The sequence below is a fragment of the Barbus barbus genome, assembly GCF_936440315.1.
Source record: "Barbus barbus genome assembly, chromosome: 40".
Lineage (NCBI taxonomy): Eukaryota > Metazoa > Chordata > Actinopteri > Cypriniformes > Cyprinidae > Barbus > Barbus barbus.
Window position 1 is genome coordinate 19,658,789 of NC_136718.1, and position 22,386 is coordinate 19,681,174.

A 22,386-nucleotide genomic window follows, 5' to 3' on the forward strand; every position below is an offset into this window, starting at 1 on the left:
TTCAATTTTAGGATAAGGGTCCCTCGCATGAGGATGATTAGGGGGCATCTTCAGGAACCTTGTCCTATGGCTGCTTTTTATGCTGGTAATTTAAGTGGGCCAGACATAAATTAATTAGGTAAATTAATTACTTAATTAGTATTTCCTATCTATCTATCTATCTATCTATCTATCTATCTATCTATCTATCTATCTATCTATCTATCTATCTATCTATCTATCTATCTATCTATCTATCTATCTCAGCTCACTGTTAATCAAGCATGTACAGTGTGACTGATGCTTCAGACAAATTAGAAACAAGGGGCAGAAGCCAGAAGCGGCGTGTTGTCTTGATTAATATCCAGTTGGTCAATAGGCTCTGACACTGTAACTGTGGGAGAAGAGAGAGAGAGAGGGAGAGGGATGGCCAACTTTACACCATCCTATTAAAGGGATCCGCCAGTGGGTTTGTGTAGAGCAACTTGCAGCACGAACTCAAACAAGGCTTTGAAGTGCTGGAAGAGGAGCTGAATCGGTGCTGAATCCTGCAAACATGATTGCCACCACACAGCAGAACATGACAACGGAGCTGGTAAACGATGCTAAACGGCATGTTTTATGTTTTGCATGAGCAAAGACTAAATGCGGACTGACGATAAAACGTTTTTGATGCTGTATTTTACAGACATCTGTGTGAACTAGATCCGCAGCAAAGGAGCGCGTGCACGTGCGAGAGAATACAAATCCGTGCACGCGACCACTATTCTCTTTCATATCCTGTTTCTGAAATGTATCTAAGCTTGTTTCAACTCATGTACCCGTCAAAGTACATTTAAACACGTGCTTTTTCAGCACAGGTGTTGCTTCGCATCGGTTTTCATTCATACTTTCAGAGGAGCTGTCCGTATCCCTCCATCTGCTTCGCTCCGTTACACCAGTTACTACTGCAGTGCTTTCCAGTGACTCACTGATTAATGAAGGAGGGATTTTCCAAAAAGATTAATATAAGCTTGTCGTTTTTAACTTCTTCTTTACGGTTTTGATATCTGAGTTCGATATTTGTGTTGTTCAGTCGCGCAATTGAACCTGACAGCTGCCTTGAAGTGATGTGAATTCACTATGAAGATGGCACGAGCTCTGGACGTGTATCTCATGTTTTAAAATTGGAAAAGCCGCGATAATCTGCGAGAAACTCTCTATCCATCCTACAAAAATATCTGCATAAGAGTCAATGACGTGCCGAACACTGTCCGGATCTTTATATTATTCAAAATACAAAATGACTCGAGTATCAATAACACTTAAATTTAAAAGTCATTTTTAGCATTATTTGTTGGTGTTAAAACAATAAAAAATCTAGAGGTTGTAACTGTTCACAGGTTGTTATAGGCTATAACCTATATATATATATATATATATATATAAAGCCTTATTAAAAAGCTTTTAAAAAATGAATGGTAGGTTGGCTAAATGTAAATTTTTATTAAATATTAAAATATATATTTATTGAAAAATTAGAAGTGAAGAATTAAAAAAAAAAATTTACTTTATCTTTTACAAATAAAAAATTAGTCTGCCATATCGACGCGTTAGCAAACCAACATAAAAGAAGCCTTTTTGTTGTCATGTGACGGCCTGTTCACACCAAGCACGATAACGATAAAGATACAGTTATAAAAATCGTTCTCAGTATTAAAGAATAGCAGCATCCACACCACAACTATAACGATAAAGGCACAAAGAAACGATATTGTTGGAATCACTTCCAGAACGATAAAAACACTGACAGCCAATCAGAATCCATCCTGCTGTAACTTGAGGATTTAAAGGGGCAGACGCACGTGCGCTTAGAATATACAGACGATATTGTTTGCTGGTGTGGACGCTAATATCGTTATCGTTATCGTTCTTGGTGTGAACGGGGCTTAAGAGTGTTTGTGAGTTGTGGCATTGTTTGCATTCCATAATTAAGCTAAATTAAGGCTAAAATATTACTGTAATACAAATTTAATTGATAAATTAAAGTTAGTGTGACAAATATTTCCATGATATCCATATATTTCAGCATAGCAATAATCATTTTATTATGAATGTGTGAGACTTCAGATTTATTAGCCTCTATGGGTAAATAACAGGAAGAATAACAAAGTGCAATAAAAGTACTATTTGCTACACGATAAGCATAATAAATTGAAATAATAGGATAACAGCAGCATAACAAATTGTTCTTAAATGCACAATAAAGTTGATATAAACATATTTTAAATAAAATAGTATTATTTTTGCACTATGGTAATGACAATGGTGCTTTATTGTTGTGAAAATAACATCAACAATGCAAAAGGGTCCTAAAACAGGTTATATTTTCTTAAGTTTCCTTTGAATTTGGGGTGAAATATAAGTGTTCCTGTGTTTTTGATACATTTTTCCCATATAAATATGATTTTCACGTCTCTTTCAAATACAGATTACTCTCGTATGTACTCCTTGCCAGAAACACAGTCTCTAGAATACCATTGCTCCTGGTCAGTTTTTGCACAGTAATTCATGCTTCACTGATAAGCATGATCACCTAGCGAATGGCACTTATTTCTGAAATGTTTATGTAAGAGCCGATTCTAGAAGGTTGTTAGAGTGTAAGGGAGTGTGAAGGAGCAGCGTTTCTCCTATGGTTGCAGATGACTCATATGATGCATCTTTAACTGAAACATAATCAAATCACTCCCTCTCTTTGTAATCTCTAGCTCATTTGCATGTATTCTGAGCAACCTGCATGCGTATAGCGATGGCGATAAACGGACAGAGAAGTGCTGACATGTCAGAAATGCCACCGTGACAAAATGTTATTGTTGATTCTGCGTTTGTCTTTGCGAATGAAAAAGCAGTAGAAAAAGCAACAAGAGTTAAGTAGGTGCACAGCGGTATGAATATCAATATATGATGCCAAACACAAGATATAAGATATTATAGAAAATTTCAGTGTGCAAATTCTATTCATCTAGTCATTATTGTCTTAATGGAATGAGTGGCACTGTGAATACAGCTCTGTTTCTAGCAGATAAGAAACACCCAGAGTAATTAGTGTCTTTTGCATTATTTCCCCCTTCACACCTGAAAACTAATGTTCTGCACCATTCCTGTAATTTGTTTTTTACATTACTGCTGCACTGATGAAATTCAATGTGCAATTAGTGTGCAGACATTATTGAACATTACACACTGTATTCAATTAAAGATACATTTTCAATATTTTGTTTTTCATTTCCTTAGTGTTTTCACTTAATGATGTTCTTAGCCACGAATAATTTATTTCACAGGTTCAAGTGATCAATAACAGGGCGATTACTGTAATAAAATGAACAATATTTTGCTAGACATCTCAACTTTGCATGATTTGAAATACAAGTTTTATAGGTCGGTGATATGCTTTCAAACATATTTACAAAACATGTGTATTGTAAAACATTTCTAATGAGGAAAAAATGACCCTGAGTGCGCCTTTAAAATGATGGTTCATCATCTAAATGTTGAGTGACAGGAAATTATTTTATCACGATGGGAAGGTTTGAATTTACTCTGCTCATGTCAGAGCAATTTATGCTTACCTCAGCAAGAAAAACTCTGTCTCATTCAGTGCATTGAACTGAACCTTCTGGCAGAAGGAAGACTACATTTTGCTTTAGGAGGAATATTAAATAACGATATTTAAGATATTTGCAATAAATTACAATAATGTAATTTAGTAATTACATTATTGTGTTATGCCATAGACAAAAATATTGATAATGTGTGTGCAGTTTTGTTCATATTTTCAAAACTTTTTCTTCATATTTGTAATTGCGCTGCATATAATATTATAATATATAGTAAAATATATTAAATAATCTACAAAATATAAGATAATTATTGGTAAATAATATAAAATAAAATGATACATAAAATAAATAAAAATAAATATTAATAAAAAATAAAACTTTTAATAATATAAAATACAATATAGTGTAAAATATAATATAATTATAATATAAATGTATAATATAAAAATTATAATATAATTATTACAATATAATATATAAAATAATATAAAACAAAATGTAATATAAGATAAGATAATACAATATATGATGGTAAACAATATAAAATAATACATAAAATAAATAAATATTAATAAAAAAGTGAAATATACAATAATATAAAATATAGTGCAAAATAATATAATATGATGTGTAAAGTGATATACAATAAAATAAAATAACTAAATGTAAACAAAATATAATATAATATAATATAATAAATGGTAAACAATATAAAATAAAATAATACATCAAATAAAAGAAAAGAAAAATAAATATTAATAAAAAATAAACATTTTAATATAATAAAATACAATATAGTGTAAAACAATATAATTATAATATAAATTTACAATATAAAAATTATAATATAATTATTACAATATAATATTTAAAATAACATAAAACAAAATGTAATATAAGATAAGATAATACAACATATGATGGTATACAATATAAAATAAAATAATACATAAAATAAAAAAATCTAAATAAAATATGAACACAAAATAAATATTACAAAATTATTATATAATATAATATGTAGTGTAAAATAATACAAAAATAATATAAATATAATATATATAAATCTAAACATACAATATAAACTACAATATAAAGCAAAGGATAACATAATATATAATATAAAAATATAATGTATAAAATATGTATTAGTGAAAATAAATATAGTGTAAAATATCTTCATATATCATATCGTATCATATATATCATTTAATGTGAAATGAAGATAGCATGTTGTTAAAAAGCGCTCAGAACACTTTGGCAACCACATATCCTGCAGCCAACTACTCTTTTGCATGAGGTCCAAAAAATGTAAAATTCTAATCTGTCAAATAATATTAAAATGTTATCTGAGCAGAAATCCATTGAGCCATTTGGAAAGTGTTATTCGTCAGAGATACATGTGAGGAAATGATATTTAGAACCGTTTCTTTTCCTCTCAGATTATGGACGGGTAGAAGGTCTCCTGAGACAGCGACCACTTTGTCACCTGCACAAATGTTAACGTGAACAAAGCCGTGCAGGAAGTTCATTAATTATGTAACTGTACTTTGTGTCATCGATTTGAGCTGCATAACACCCTTTATAGCCTTTCCTTTGTTATGGCTCTATTCACGAGGAGCTGTTTCACAGCACGCGTTCACTGTTCAGTATAGGGTTTGGATCAAATGGCTGGAGTTGGCTGGAGATTGGTTAGTTTTGATTGGCTAATTTTTTAAGTGAGCTTTTTTTTTTTTCTGAACGAGGCCTTGGAAGTTTTCCTAAAGGTGTGATTGACAAGTTTGCTCAGAGGGAGAGTATATCTGTGAAAGAATATGACTGCAAACACCTCCAGTTAGATGTTATTTATTCAAAATGCAGATTTGTTTCTGATGGTATTATTTCATATCACCTCAGTAAAACCAATGCATCTCATTACCGTGAGAGGAAAACCATGATTCCAGCTGACTTTGTGCTATCCGCTTTAGGCAGATACTCTGAGCACGTCCTGACAGTTACTCGTAGACTGATCGTGATTGAGTGGGCTTTCTGTTTACGTGAAAGATCCTTAATAAAGCATTCTATGTCTAATATCTTTGTGAGTAAGGCTTAGTGTCTGCTCATTGTAATAAATCCAGATGCCAATTAAATGTGAGTCATTTTTCATAGACAGTATTGCCTGACAGCTGTAAATGATTCATCCCCAAACATTCTATGTTATGCTGATGGCAGCACTTTATATTCATCAAAGCTTTAGCTTTTTTTCTTTCTCATTCAATGCAGATGCATGTAGGATTGTCCGATATTGTTTAATTTTCATTTTATTTTATTTTTAATATCTTATATGATATAGATTACTTAATTATTATGCAGAACTGGTCTTTAAATTGTTATATTGTTTATTTTTATTATATATTATTATTATTATTATTATTATAAAATTATTTTCATTATTATATATAATAAAATCATTATTTTATTATTTATAATTTGTCTTATTAGTAGTTATAATACTAAACTATTAATTGTTAGTATTAGTATTTTTATTGTTATTATTTTTGATATTTGCTATGCTATATCTGTGCGTTTTTCTGACTTGAGAAGGAACAGATGTTATATAAGATGCAATTATTCATCAGCAAATTAAATAAATTTTCCTCAGTGGCAACACAACAACATTGCCACTAAATCTATATGTTCTATGATCTATGTTTATATATATATATATATATATATATATACAGACATGGTATTGACTGGTATTGCAATACAATGTGTTCTTAGGAGTGTTTATATATATACAGTATATATATATATATATATATATATATATATATATATATATATATATATATATATATATACTGTATATATATAATACTGTATATATAATATAATATATATTATACTATATATATATATATATATATATATATATATATATATATATATATATATATATATATATATATATAGACACGCACACATACACACACACATGCATATATATACTGTATGTATATATATATATATATATATATATATATATATATATATATAAACACTCCTAAGAACACATTGATATACAATACCAGTCCACTCTTGGAAGTCCATCAACAAATTTGCAAATGCGAATTTATTAGAAAACATCTCAAGCCCATTTATATTTGTATTCAGCGGTTGGTGTTTAAATTGCAGTGATTAGTCAGACAATTTGCATGCAGTGACATCTTTCTAAATGAATTGTGGGAATTAGCTTCTTCCCATTACCACAGTAAAGGCCAAATGTAGAACCCTGTCACACAGTACAACGCTTGCTTGTATTCAGGGATGACTTCTCTAAATCATTTAATTGTCTAATGAGGACTGGGTCACACTCTACATTATAGTGTTATTATATAATTATAGTGTCATTATATAAGCAATCACTGGGTAAAATGAATTACATTTACTTAAAGGTGAAGTGTGTCATTTTGTTTTCAATGTTAAAATTCTCATTATCATGAGATTTCTTTCATGAGTTTTCAGCTTAATATGCAGAGACTTTAAATATGGATAATGTTTAGTTAGGCTATTATTTTAGCAAATTTGCATTTGCTCTGGCTCTGAACTGATAAGGTGAAGCCCACTTTTTGCCATCCAATCAATGTATAAAATCAAGCCCTTTCACTCCTAAAAAAATAGTAGAATTAAAAAATATAAAATGTATATTAGAAAGTATAATTTACATGGAATGCAGAAACCATGATACACTGCCATTCAAATGTTTGGGATAAAAAAAGAAAACAAAATGAATACTTTTACTGAACAAGGACATATTCAATTGATTAAAAGTCACAGTAAGAATGTTTTCAATATTGATCATAATAAGAACTAGCATTAATAATTGAGCACCAATAATAATTGCTAATAATTAAGCAGCAAATCAGCAGAATTGATTTTTATCGTTGTGTAATATCGTTGGTGTATTTCATCATGTTTTTCATTTCATCACGTGTAAATCTGACACAGCTGTTTCAGAGACTTCAAGTCACATTATCTCATACATGTGTCATCCTTGTTTACTCAGAGTCATATATGACATGTATGATTCAGTCGGTGGCATGCTGAACACCAACTCTGAGATGTTTTCCTGTCTGTAGCTAGAATGAGGGAATGAGGGTTTGCGGGGGCTGTCGTGCTCCTTCCACAGGGTCCTTTGTGAAGCTGAGGACCTGTGGGCTGTTTGAAAAGTGAAAGAGGGCGGTAAGACTTTCTGACGGGATCTACAGGAGCACACAGAGGCGGCACTGCCGATACTGTCATGACTCTGGACCAGAGCTGCTCTGTGGATGGATAATGAAAGGTCCGTAGGTGCCTTTTCTCCATCTCCTCGTGTTATCACATCCTTCCCATCCGGCCAGTGACAGCTTCTGTGGGAGCAGTATAAAAGAGTGCCATAGCAACACAGTGCAACTCGATATCAACAGCAGGGATTAAAAATGTGAAATTATGATAGAATTCAATATTTAAAGAATGTAATTTAGAGGAGAAATTGTGTTACGCTACATTTGCTGGTGTCACGAAGCTGCACACAGGGGGGTTACGGTTTGTAGGCTGTCCTGGAATAGTGTTTTCGGGTTGGATAATGTCACGGAAGCTGAGCATATGGAGTTCACCATGTGTCTGGCACCAATGTGTTGAACTCACATCAAGAGAAGGTCATTATGACTATACAGCTGGTCTGTTTTGTTGGTTAGTACACTGTTAGAGACAGAATGTTTCAGTTTGATCTTTTTTTAATGCTGTTAAAGGTGAAGCGTGTCATTTTTTGAAAAAATCCTTTCTCCTTTTCAAGGCTAAGACAACTTTAGTTGATTCCCCACAACACTGTTTGTCTGCAGGGTTGAGATTTGAATTTTGAAGTTACATATGCATGTTTGTTTGTTTGTTTATTTATATTTAATTGTTCTAGGAATGTAATTTTCATTGTATGACTGTTATTTATTTTTTATCTGTCTAGGGCTATTATATATATATATTTTTTTAGTTTTATTTTGGCCTTTTAACTTTGTTTAGATTGCAATGTATGACTGTTACTTTATTATTATAACTATTATTATTAACCTTTAATTAGGACTGTTTATCAGCAGGATTGTTGGTGTTTTGAATTTTGTAGTATTGTATTTATTTGTTTATTTATTTCCATTATCCTTTTCAGTTTTCACTTTATGACTTTTATTATAATTATTTACGTTTAATTGGGACTATCTGTCAATAAGATTATTGATCTTTTAAGTTTTAGTTTCAGTGTTGTCGAAAACTATAATTGGCTACAATCTCTCTCTCTAACTAAAAACTAAATTATAGTTAAAAAATTTTGGGATTCATAGGAGAATTGTTTTAGTTTAGGTTTTTCCAGTTAGGCTATATTGCATTTCTAATATTAGGTATTAGTTTAGTTTTCGTTATCATTAACACTGGCCAGTCAATGTAGCCTAATTAAGCTTCTTTGAAAACAGCCATTTATTGTTATTTTCCGTTTGGTAGCAGTAGTAGTGCAGAAATTTGTTTAGGGCACTTCATCTTTACAAAATGTAAGAACTTCACGCAAACATCAGACATGTTCGTGCATGCATGAGAAAGTGCACACTAACAAATGTGACAAATGTAAAAAAATGTCAATTGCGTGTGAAAGCTCCGTCCGAGAAACGTCTTGTATAATTAAGTTTCTGGTGCTCCTGGGATACAGATTCCGGTTTATTTTAAGCTATCAGCTGTTCACTTTCTCCACGCAGGTGAATGTAGCCTATCAGGATATTGTAAGACCTTATGCAAAAAACAATTGCGCAGCCATCTTCAATTTTGTCTTTGAACTTCCGTTTTTGCAGTAGCTCTGTCTCTGAAAGAGTAATTAGCTGGTGAAGTGGATTTGCTTATTGTAGGGTTAACAAAGGTTAAGGTACATTGTGATGTTCGATCAGGATGCCATAACAAATTCGTAAGACATACCTTCAGTTTGGAAATGCAAACGGAAGAAAGAAGACAATGAACGGAGCGTTGAAAATGGGTCGAAGCAACATAAGGTCTATAGAAGCTCCACAATAGGCTACAACTGTTCAAATCTGTGCTGCTGTTTTCTTTTCTGTAATTTCTGGTATAGGTGGTTTTTGAATTGTGTGTGTGTGTGTGAGAGAGATGTTAGGCATAACAACAGCAGTTGTTTCCTGGCAGCAGTCAGTGTGGTGCTGGAGTTGATTAAATTATGTCTGTCTTAATGTGGGTTGTTTGAAAAAATCTTCCAAAGAAGAAGAAAGAGTTGCTGTCAGTAAAGTGAATGGACATTTTATCCTTTCCCCCTGGAGATATATTCTAATTGAAACAGCTTTGTACAGCAAAACCAACCATCTGTGTTCAATGCTTGCTATCATTAAGTATGTGTCATTCAGTATGGTGTCTGTCTAACTATTTTAAAGACATTCAACAATTTAATGCTCCAGCCTCCTCATTTATCAATAGCTAACACATTGACAGTTTAAGACATTTGGGGGCACATTTTATGGATATCGGCTATGGCTCCATCTATTCAGTCAGCATCAGTCATCACAATTAGACATGGCGTGGCTTCAATGTAATGAATTTGTCAATATTCATTTCACATGCATCCATTTTCCAGTTGTTGCTGATATTTATTGGATTGCAGGTCATTTGTTTGCCCTCTGGGTTTTGAAAGACTGCCTTCAAGTTTGCTTAACAGGACTCCGCCATATGTTCCAGAATTATGCAAAGCTCAGATGCATGTTATTAGCTCTGTGATTTGGCTCAAAGTGATTTTTCATCATGGGCAAACACTGTAGTTCAGAGGTTCCCATGAGTCTCATTTATGAATTACTCTGTCCCCATGGAAGCGGCCAGAATCCCTCGAAAGCAGAGTGAAAAATTGCACTGTTGCTTGATTTAATGTTTTCCAGCTGGAATGGCAAACATCAGTAAAGTAAGACACTCAGACATCAGTGAGATATATGTGTTTACTTCAAATTTTAGCGTTCATATAAGATTGTTGCTAAGTTTGTACCTTTGACCGATTGACATAAGGATCAAAAACAGTTACATTCAAAAGCAGTTTTGATTAGGTATTTGAAATTATTAGTTTTTTTACAGTTCATTCTGAGCATTCCACAATCTCATGGCAGTATGTAACTATTTTGCATTTGCCGAATTGGCTAATAGCTTTTAGTCATTGCTCAAATCGCATTATAGGACTTCAATCAGCACCTTGTAAAATAGTTCTCATGGAATCCAGATCATGGGAAATGGCAACCTGTTAAAATAAGAAATGAATAGTTAATAATGTTCTTGTGACATTAATAAAAAATTTTTCACATGCATTTCTTTTTAAATCATAATTTATTTAGGAACAGATGCAGTTGGACTTCAAAAACACCGGCCATTTGACACTCAATTTTCAAGGTACAAAAAAACGTACGTAAAGTTGATATATGTGAAATCAGTTTTCATTTCATCAGTTTTGTTTGTATCTCATTTTGCTGATATTGACTATATCGATGTCACCAACTCCCATTGATAAACCTATCTGTTTCAGGCCCGGTTAAGCCCTCTTGTAATCCCAAACAGGTCACCCTTCTACCCAGGTTTTTTTGTTTCTACTTGGAAAATCTTCACACATGACAACACTGCTCTCAGAACGCTCACATTAGCTCCCTGCTCTCATGTTAATTATTTCCCGCTGGAGTTCTCCTCACTACCCTTGGTATCGATCTCCTCTGCTAGTTCCGAGGTGTTTGGTACATTAAGATTTTTCTAATGTGATGTACATTATCGAACCTCTAGACATGTTTCTTTCCCTCCTATAGCACGGGAGCATCTCTGATGAGATTGTCGCCCACTCGAAAGCCTTGCTTTCTGCATTGCAGGAGTTGCAATATGTGACTGACAGCTTTGTAGAGGCGCTGCTCTGTGAACTGAGCGCTTGAGTGGAATACAATGAGAAATCTGTCTGCTTGGGACTCTGCCCGGCCGAAAATGTGTCACTTTGACACCAGTGCCAGGTTTTTTGAAGGCCGGCCTCTGTCACTTTTTCTCCATGGCTCTATTTGTCACCTCTCTTTTCACAATGGCTCTCAGAATCATAAAACTCTTGATCTGGAATATGGGGTTTTAAAGACCATTGCCTATAATATAGAGAATGACTCATTAATTACTCACCCTCATGTCGTTCCAAACTCGTAAGACCTTCATTCATCTTTGGAGCACAAATTAAGATATTCTGGATGAAATCCGAGAGCTTTCTGACCCCGTATAGACAGCAACCAACTGCCACGTTTAAGGCCCAGAAAGGTAGTAAGGACATGGTTAAAATAGTCCTCCTGCATCAGCAGCATCACAGTATTTCATTCTCTTGATTATCCAAAAAAGGCAGTGCCATAAAATTAAATTATATTAAAATTAGGAATTCTCTCCCAATATAACACGCATTAACATACAAGTCTGATGGTACTCTCTCATCTGTAATGCAGGGTTCTCCCCTGTTTCCCAAAACAGTCGTACTAATTGGGTGTGTAGTATAATTTCAGAGCTCAGGGAACCTGCGGGAACCGAGCTGATGAAGCTTTAACACAGAAAGTACTGGGCTCTCAGCCGTAATTAGAGAGACACCTTTGAAATGAAAACAGTGTCAGTCTTGTACTCAACAGTGTGAACAAATTACATTAATTGTGTTGTTGTGGCTGCCACCATAACTTTATAGGGGAGTGTGAGTGGGTCACCAGCTTATAAAGCAAAATCAACATCAGCTTAATCAGTATTTTGTCGAGCTTTCCAGTTAATTTTTTTTTTACCCAACTGTGCAAATTGTGTTAGACCTCACTAAATGATGGCACATTTATATTTAATACAAGTAAAACAATTTTCCAGTTAAGAAAAATAGGCTTAATTCAAGATGGTTTTTTGCAATCACTCTTTATCAAATGCGTCTTTGTTGAATAAAAGAATACATTTCTTTAAAATAAAAAAATAAAAAAGCTCAATAACTCCAAAGTTTTGAACGGTGCATTTTTATTGGAAAACAAGACATGTATTTATTTTTTTCAGTGTTTTACCCTGATCTGAGATCATTATTGGTTCACATAATGAGTAAGTTCAGCCTTGAGCTGATTGTGGATCTCCTTGATGTAAGGGAATGACTTTCTGAAGTGCAAGTATTATAGATTTGTGGAATCTGAAAAGAGGCCAATTTTGTTCTTTTTTTATTTTATTTTATCCTGCTGCACAAGTGCAGATAGTTTTATCAGACACTATCAGCAGCTGTTTTAATTGTGTTGAGCAGCCAGTAAGATCTATTAATAATGAGCCTCTGGCAAGAATCCATGCTGGCAACCTCTGAAGCTTTTGAAATTATTTTTTTGTTTCACAACAATGAACGGCATCCTAGAACTCAGAGCCTCTAATTAGACTTTCTGAAGCTGTGAATTTAGGCTACAGAAACAGACCTGCTCATTTCCTTTTGTATATGTTTGAAAATATTAATGATTGTCAGCACTTTAATTCTGAAGTTTGAAAGCTATATTTGTGCCTGTAATAATTGTTACCAAACAGGTTTTCCAAACATACTACAATACTAGTGTGCTGCTTATACTGCACAGTGTGCACTAAAAACTGCCTACTAAACTAAATAAGTTTGTGAAATGGTATGAATTTGGAAGAGCATACTAGCATAATCTCATTTCTACCATATAAAAAGATATGACTGAAATAGTAAGAGTAACATGCTAGTCTGCTTTTCCGAATTCAGCCATAGACGACTTACTCTTTGTTACCAAAAATGTCAATATAGAGAGTACACTGCACTGAATACTGCATCCCACAATGCAATGCACTCAACTTGACTTTCACTTTCCAGTGCCATTAATGAACCATAAGTATTAAAGTGCCCCTATTATGCCTTTTCGAATATTACCTTTCATGCAGTGTGTCATGTAGCAGTATGTGAACATAAACTTTATATGTGCACGATATATAAAGTTATTGTCTATTAAAAAAAAAAGAGTCGACTCTCAATCGCCTAAACCAGTCGTTATCAAATCTTATTCTGGTACGGCTGTACGTCACAAAGTAACACATTTGCATAATGTCCACCCATGGGCTATCATTGGCACTGTACTCGGTAGACCAATCACAAAGGACTGCGCCATCTGACCAATCACAGCAGCGAGTGCTCACGGAAAGGAGGGGTTTAGAGAGACTGATTCTTCGAACTGCTTCACACGAGTCGTTTAGGAATCATTTTTGAGAAAACTAAACTGTTTTTTGACCTTGGATGCATGTAACCCTATTTTAGGAGACTCATAAAACAATATTAGCAACCTTAAAAAAATAAAATAATAGGGGCACTTTAAACATGAAAAGTGATGAGGTTATAGCATATTAAAGTTTTAAATGTGTAAAATGGAATAATGTTTGTTGTTTCACTTACTATACTTTACTAATTTTGTAAAATTATTGTACCCTACAGCCTATTGTATCATATTTGCTACACAAATTTCTAAGGCCCCTAAATTATCAACATGATCAAAATTTGATGAAAAACCTCAGTCTACTAAATGCATTTGATTGTCTAATTGATAGTTTTAGCAACTAATTATAGAATTAGTACAATATAAATAGTATAATTTAAATCATTTTAAAATGTATCAAGTGATAGGAAGGTTAGTTAGTCAGGAAAGTTACTCAATCATCACTGTATTGCATTCCATTATATGTGTTTACAGACTTCAATCATGACAATTTAAATATCAACTCTACTAAGACATATTATTGATAGAGATACAGAGTGACAACTGGTATGCATATGCATTATAAAGATCTTATTGATTTACAATTCAAACTATCAGAACTAATAAAAAAATAATTCCATATAAATAACAACTGCATCAAATTGCACTGTAAAGCCAGACATATAACTATTATTTCATATATCTGGCTTTACAAGGTAAAAACAGTTGTGTGATAATACATAATTAATTCTCTTGCAGCTCTAATTCGGTTTTATACGGTATATATATAAAAAATATTCAGGACTTGATATAAAAGGTAAAATAAACATCAGTTTTTAGACCTACTGCAATAGTGTATACAGAGCTATCAGCCAGTCAGAAGGTGTTTAGGTGAGATATGGCAGGCAGTCAGCTCTCGCAGTGCTCTTTTTGTTCTGAGACAGCTGAGGTTAAGGAGTTTGCCAGGCTGCTGGCTGGTAAAGTTATGAGCTTTATCCCACCCCCTCTACCATATCTCTCATTCACCTTTATCCCTGAGGAAGGTAAGAAGCAGTGGCTTTGCTTCTCCCTTTGAAACCACAAACATAAGACACAGAGATAATGAAGACTAAGTTTTATGGACAGTCAATGAGTAAACACTTACTCCATGGTCCCCCCTCTCTGCCACCAGTAGTGATTTTCCACTAGCCTTGAAGTGGCTGTTTATTGTTCCTGATTATGACTGATGGTCTTGTAACCGTCCCAACCTGCCCGTCAGATACACCGCTATAGCGTTCTCCTTCAGCCTTGGTGGTCACAGAGGAATTCTGGGACCTGAAAACACATCTAATATACTGTTTCGTAAGAGAACTCTCACTCGTCTTATCCGTTCGGCTTTGTTGCAGTGGATTCAGCTTCGAAAAACAGTCGAGAACACATCTCTGCATGCTTCCAAGCCCTGAAACACCAATCTTGCCTCCCCGCATAGCGGAAAATGAAACCCCCACACAGACTTTCATGTACATAAAGCTGTTATAGGTGAAATGAGGCACCATTCGGTGGAAATTAAGACACGACAGAAATATGAGACTCAATTAGCTTCTCATTTTTCACTCAAGAAATTCTTTTCTTGCTGGCTTTTATGAAGGAACGCTTTAAATGACACAGATTTTTGTCAGAGTGAGGTCCTTTCGTTCTCCCCCGGAGGGTTGTTGCACTGATACACAAGTCTCACATGAAATCCCTGCTCTGAGGCAGTGCAAATGAGGCAGCACTAATACATTCTCCCTCAGCGGCACAGAGACTATGTGTACGAGAGGGGAAAAGTTAACGTAGTTACTTTTCATTTTTGAGCAGGACCTCGGCAGCTCAGGAGGGCCTCCTCGGAATTGGAAGGGAATTGGGATCGCCATGGTGGTCATCTTGGGGGTCATGTCTCTGGTCACCCTCTCAATTTTTCTGCTCACACCTGGTAAGACGGAGATTGGAGGAGTAAATGATTATAAATTGAATCAAATAAAACCAAGGATAAAGAAAGAGAAATGTGAGAGCAGCTGCAATAAGTGAAGAAAGAGAAATGGGAAAACAACAGAAGATTATAGAGGAGCGCCAGAGAGCTCATATATAAGACAACAAAAATACAAAAAGACAAGCAGAAACAAAGCAAGAAACACTCAAAATGGATTTGTTTTGCTGCTTGCTCAGTTTAGCTTTAAAATGTGTTTGTGCAACAAATATGATTTGTCTTTCTATAACATAACTTTGCTTAATCCATTTGCATTAATCTGACATTTGCTTAATCCAACTATACCTACACAATTTTTTTTTTTTTTGTAGACTGAGCCTTTATATTTCCCAGTACGGTTTGGGGGAGACTGGATAGGGAGAGTAAATGTTGAAATTAAGTAATTATTTTATTCATTTTTGAGCGATGAGAAAGATGAGAAAAGGCAGACTTGTTTGTGCTGTTATGTTGGGATATATAAGAGTTTTTGTTATATTTTGAGTTGGGTAAAAATGGCCAAAGACAAGTTTCACCTGCTTTTGGCACTTGGTGAGTGTCCAACATAGAAGCTCTTCTAGATAACATAACAGAACATTAAACAATTATGTTTTTTTTTTTCATATTCAGTAAATAAAACCACTTGGCTGCCAACTTGATTTGTAAATGCAATATATAGTTTACATTTAAATATAATAAATATAATAACAATTTTATTAAGGAAGAAAATACTGAGTGCAATCTTAAAAAACCTGTGGAAACACTTTCCACAATTTAGCTAAGTTTGTTTATTTTTATTACTAATTTTGGTAATGTATAATATATTCTAAAAGTATGACATTAAAGCACATTATAATACTTTGTACAATCTCATGAATAATTGTAACCTCAGTTAATATTTTACAACACTTATCAATTCATTGTGCACTATGCATTTTAAATTCTGTTATAATTATTTACAACAAGATAAAATGTACTACAATGCAAATTATAAATAATTATAATGCATTCTACCCTTTAATAACCCTTTGTAATGCATTATACATAAAAGCTTTAAGGCAATGCTTTTACAGCCTACTGCATTGCATCATTAGCATCAAGATTTTGTTAAATAATCCTTTACATTCTTGTTACAGACACTATTTTTCCTCAGGTGTTGTGGTTGTCATTAACTGACCGCTTGTATTCCAGACGAGTCTCACCTCCTGCTGCTGTCTCATCTCACTCTGGAGAACGTGGAGAGCGAGGATTTCAAAGTTCATGACCCATGTGCGACGTGGCTCAATGGTGAAAATCCAAATTGTACAAACAGTGTTTAATAGAATGGTTTAAGTTCATTGAGTTGATGCTCGTGGACATTTAGGGCTCCTGCAGTGCAACATATCGTTGTCTTGAAATGCAACAGGAGACCAATGTGTTTTTCTACTAATGGTTAAAATGTTCGATTTATGGCATTCATTCAGGCTGCATTTCAATTCACATTCAGTTTTTATTATATAGCATGCAAGATTTGGGTTACTGCATCCCAATTTCTAATATATTGACACTATTATTCTTAAAGTGCCTGAATGGTATGTTACCTCAAGTTTAAAGTGCATCCCTGCATGTTTTTGGGCTAATATTTCCCATAACACCATTGTTTGTGTTTGTGTTGGTTCTCTTTTGACATTTTTGTTGTAAAATTGTAAGGAATGTGGTGCCTTTAAATACATACTTCTGCCCCATTTTCATATGCAGTTTGACTTATTGTAAGTAAAGTTTATATAAAGTAATATTTATATAAGTAAGTTGTAATTTTAGGGTGATTTTCTTGAAAGTATACCATTCAAAAATGTCTCATGCTCATTAAGGCTGCATTTATTTTTTATTAAAATACAGTAAATAGTAATATTGTGAATTATTATTATAATTTAAAATAACATACATATTTATATTTTTTTAATACATTTTTTGCCAAATTTTTAGAAGCCATTACTTCAGTCTTAAGTGTCACATGATCCATCAGGAATTATTTTAATATGCTGATTTGGCCCTTAAGAAACAATACTTATTTTTTGAAAACTGTAATATATTGGGGGTTTTTTTGACGAAAAGAAAGTAAAAAAAAAACACTGTTTATTTGAAATAGATTTTTTGTATCAGTGTAAATGAGTTTACTTTCACTTTTGACCAGTTTAATGCATCCTTGCTGAATAAAAAAATATTAATGGTATGGTAGTGTACTTTTCCATCACCAGGGAAGCACATACAGAACTCTTCAAAATATGCTAATTAGGATGCAGTTTAGCTGCATGTCAGTCCGGAGCTCAGCTACTGAATGTTGATCTGTGTGTTTTTCAGAGAACGAGGTGTCACTTTGCACACGGGAGGGTCAAGTTTTAATCCACAGTCTCAGCACCAATCTAACCACCACACTATTGGACAACAGCACCCTGGTGAGTGGATACTTACACATGCATGCACTCACATAAAAGACATAGTAAATAAAGGCCATGCCAACGCACACATACAGTCTTTCTCTCATCTCAAACCACCAGTGTAAAGCAGCTCTCTGGAGAATTACAGCCCCCTTGAGGCATGTGAGCAGGACAAGACGTACAACTCCATTAGCTCCATTCTCATGGAAACTGACAAATGGGTCACTCCGTATAAGAGAGCTGAACATCTTTGAAGAAAGAATCAGAATGCTTAAAAATGAGCAAAGAGAAAGAGCAAATAGCTTTTCAGCTTTAGAGGCTTGACAGTTAATGCTCTGCCTTTTATTCCCATTTTCTGCGCTTCTCCCCAGTTGATCCCGTAGCATGCGTCTTCAAAGAGACTGTTTCAGCAGGGCCACCCTTTGAACGCTGTGGCTGGGTGACACTGAGAAACATATATGGGTCATTCCCTCAGATGCGCAATGAAATATTTCTCCTCCCCACACTGTCAACACCATTACACTTGTCACGTTGGCTTTATGCCCCAACGACATCTACCCACAATGCACTTACTGCATTCATGGTTTGTAGCTGATGGGTTTTTAGAGGGAAGAATACAAGTTGAGCTCAATGCCATGCTGATTTCCACGGAAATGTTTCTAAAATAAATAAAAATTGTATTTGTGTTAATAGATTTAAAAAGGAAGTCTATGGAGTGAGGCATTTCACCTAGATAAATGTTCAAACAGAAAATGTAGAAGTCTCAAATAATTTAATATAATACAATGGAAGACTAGGGAGTCAGACATTGCACCAAGATAAAGGTGAATTGACATAAAATATACCAAATAGTGTAATTATTTAAGAACTTATTGAAACATTCACTGTAAAAAAAAAAAAAAAGTTGGACGAACTTAAAAGTTTAAGTTAAAAGTTTTCTCAACTATTTGCTGTATAAACTTAAAACAACAAGTTGAGAAAACTCAGAAGTCTGCTTAAGCTGGTTGCCTTAAACATTTAAGTTCTCTCAACTTTAGATTTTTTACAGCACTGTTGAGCCAACTTAAAAAGTTTAAGACAACCAGCTTCAGCAGATTCTCAACTTCTTGTTTTAAGTTTATACAACAAAATGTTGAGAAAACCCAGAAATTTCCTAAAAAAAATAAGTTGAGAAAACTCAGAAATCTGCTGAAGCTTAAACTTTTAAGTTGGCTCAACTTTATGATTTTTGGATTATTTTTTACAAACTGACAGACAAGGAAAATGATTGTCTGTGGTAACTGATTGCATGCTATAGAGATGTACGATAGAGCTTCATTTGTTTTGAACCCAAATTATTATTTTAAGGTGTTCTTTTATTTGTATTCTGTTTTAGGATCTGAAGTCCATGAGGTTCCAGGTTTCAGCTGATAAAAAGTTCATCCTGATGGCTTATAATATCCAACATGTGAGTAATATGAACAGAAAAAACATCAAGTCTCATTTCCACGTTACCTGTCAGTTAGAGAAAAGGATGTTTTCTACATTATTTTCTTTATTGTTTCCATCACCATGCAGAATTATATCCCAGTTGGGATATCACTTAATGATGTATGAAGCATTGCCTATTGTATGTAAATATGATAAATCATGTCCATTAAATGTAACATATCTTATTAAGAACCTATATGCTCTTTTAATTATCATGCAAGAAATGCTACAAAAGGATCATCAGAAATGCTACTTTAATATCATATTATCTAGAGGAAGATATCACAATAATCTTGTTGAAGAGGGTCAAAGTTGTAAATAGAAAAGATTTTGGTCTTTCTACTTCAATTTCACATTTAAGTCAGTGTATTACTAGTAAATCCTACTTCCATTTTGTTTGTTTATTTATTTATTTAATATAAGTAGACTATCCCTAGCCCTAAAATAAGAACCTTGGATTTTACATGTGTAAATTAGACATTATTTAGTCCCCATTGTTTTACTTCAAGGAATGACTAGATAGAGCCCCACTAGTTTGGCTACATTTGGTCCACATAAAGATAGCAAAACCTGAGAGATGCTGTGCACATATTGATTGTGCATACATTTTTGTACGCCATTGTTAGGAGAGTGAACTACGTCTTTTATGTACTGGACTGGACAAAATCTTTTTGTCCACTTACATCGTTCATAATTTCTGCAGCATGCTCAACACTGAACGCTGCTACGATCAACAGCAAACGTGGAAGGACTAGAATATTCTTACACAGAGGAGCTGGGGTGTACAGAAAGAAAGAAGGAGGGATACAGACAGGCAGTGGGAGAGGTGGAAACAGAGGAGAGGATCTGCTTGGCACTGAATTGTAATGAGCATCACACTGGGGCAAGCCTTTGTGATTACAGCAGGTTTTAGTAACAGGCTGAAAATAAACAACTTGTAGGCTATTTGTCTGAGCAACCACAGCAATCTGTAGTTCTTATCCCCCTGCTGAACCTCCTCTTCAGAAAATAATCATCTCAGCAGTGGTGTTCTCTCTTCTCAAAGGAGGAGGATGAAACAGGGCGTAGACATGAATAACAGAGAAAAAACAGGGTAAAGAGGAAAAACAGGCAATGAGTGAAAACACTGACAGTACAATTCATATTCTCACTCTCCTGAATTGCACTCGCACTCTCTCTCTCTCTCGACGTCTCTTGTGAATATTGCATTTTATTGCTGATTAAAATAGGCTCTTTTTGTGTATTTGTCTCGAAATGTGATGTGGTGCAAACTAGTGAATGACATTTAATTCCTAATAAATCATAAAAATAAGATTTATTTTTTTGCATAAGTAAAATATCAAGTAATGCATATTTTAAATCTATTATTGATTGTTTGCAGTGTGATATTAATTTTGTGACAATTAAGCACTACTTTTTTTTTTAATTGTACAAAATAAATTATTTATTTAATTTACATTACTCAGTGTCCCCGATTAAGCAGCCCCAATTAAGCAGCAGTAAAAAGAAAATGTTATAAAATATATATATAAAATTATTTTTTATGTATTTATTATATATATATATATATATATATGTGTGTGTGTGTGTGTGTATATATACACACACACACAAATTAAACAAAATCTTACCTTATTTTCCAATATAATTGTAAATAATTATATATGAAATTTTATTAAACTGATGTTGCATAGGTTATTTTAAAATTGCAAAATAATAAATACATAAAAAATAAAAATTTTAGCAATTCGTAATTCATATACATGATATTTGTAAATGAAATCAGTTTATTTTGGATAGACAGAGGAAAAAAGTGGCTACTGAAGTAGCATTTCATATAATGGAAGCAAATTGTGATGTGCTGCTGGTTTAGACACTGTAAGTATGTTAACGTGCAGCATAATTTGGACTAAAACAATAATTAATCTTATTAAAATGTCATGTAAACACTTAGTGACACGCACATGTGTTTAATTCTGTAGACTTTAGCTTGACGCAAAACCCCACTGTAGCTTGATTAGAACTGCTCTTGTAAATGTACTGTTATTCTCAATGCTTTATAACAGTGAAAAAGGTGTAATACAATTAAACAAATGCTACAATGACATTTTATATAAATCAATAATTGACAGTTTAAATAATAAATATTGTATTTTAATTTTTGTTTTGCTTTGCTTTGCTTGAGAACTGGGAAAAAAATATACTGAATTGTCATGAAAAAATGGTCAAAATGCAAAACATCGTAATGGTCCTAAAACAGAAGAAATTTTTTTTATTTCTTTTAATATTGGCTCCTGGATAAATGATGCCAATCTGTGTGGTCACATCTGCAGGGAAACACAGGATTTCTCTATTAGTTGTCCACCTCTTTTATCTCACCCCCCGTCCACTATCTCTAGAGATTATGTGCTGACTGAGGCAGTTTGCGGCTCAAGTAACTGAACTGAGAGCAGCACAGGAATCACACAGTGGGGGGGGGGGGGGGGGGGGGGGGTTACGGAGTCTGAAGAAGACGAGGATAAAAACGATGTGATCTGCAGTCACCCTTAAATCACGCTGTCCAATCGAAATCAATCATAGCGACGGGATGAATGGGATGTGTGAATGTGTGCGGAGAGATTGGAAAGGAAACTGGGAGATAGGGAAGGAGGGAAATAGGAAAATATAAAAGAGGACACCAGAATAGTATG

The 22,386-nt window shown here is 33.8% G+C and overlaps 1 protein-coding gene across 1 annotated transcript in view; it reads left to right on the forward strand.

The window, feature by feature from the left end:
• Positions 1-535: 535 nt before the first annotated feature.
• The window catches only part of LOC306859332 (inactive dipeptidyl peptidase 10-like), a gene marked incomplete at both ends in the record, with an annotated part of 43,853 nt that continues 22,002 nt past the window's right edge, over positions 536-22,386 (forward strand). Inside the window, 5 exons of the mRNA XM_079400333.1 lie at positions 536-574; positions 15,662-15,779; positions 17,001-17,096; positions 18,150-18,244; positions 19,602-19,673. Of these exons, the coding sequence (XP_079256459.1) occupies positions 536-574; positions 15,662-15,779; positions 17,001-17,096; positions 18,150-18,244; positions 19,602-19,673 (420 nt within the window). The remainder of the gene's footprint in view (positions 575-15,661; positions 15,780-17,000; positions 17,097-18,149; positions 18,245-19,601; positions 19,674-22,386) is intronic.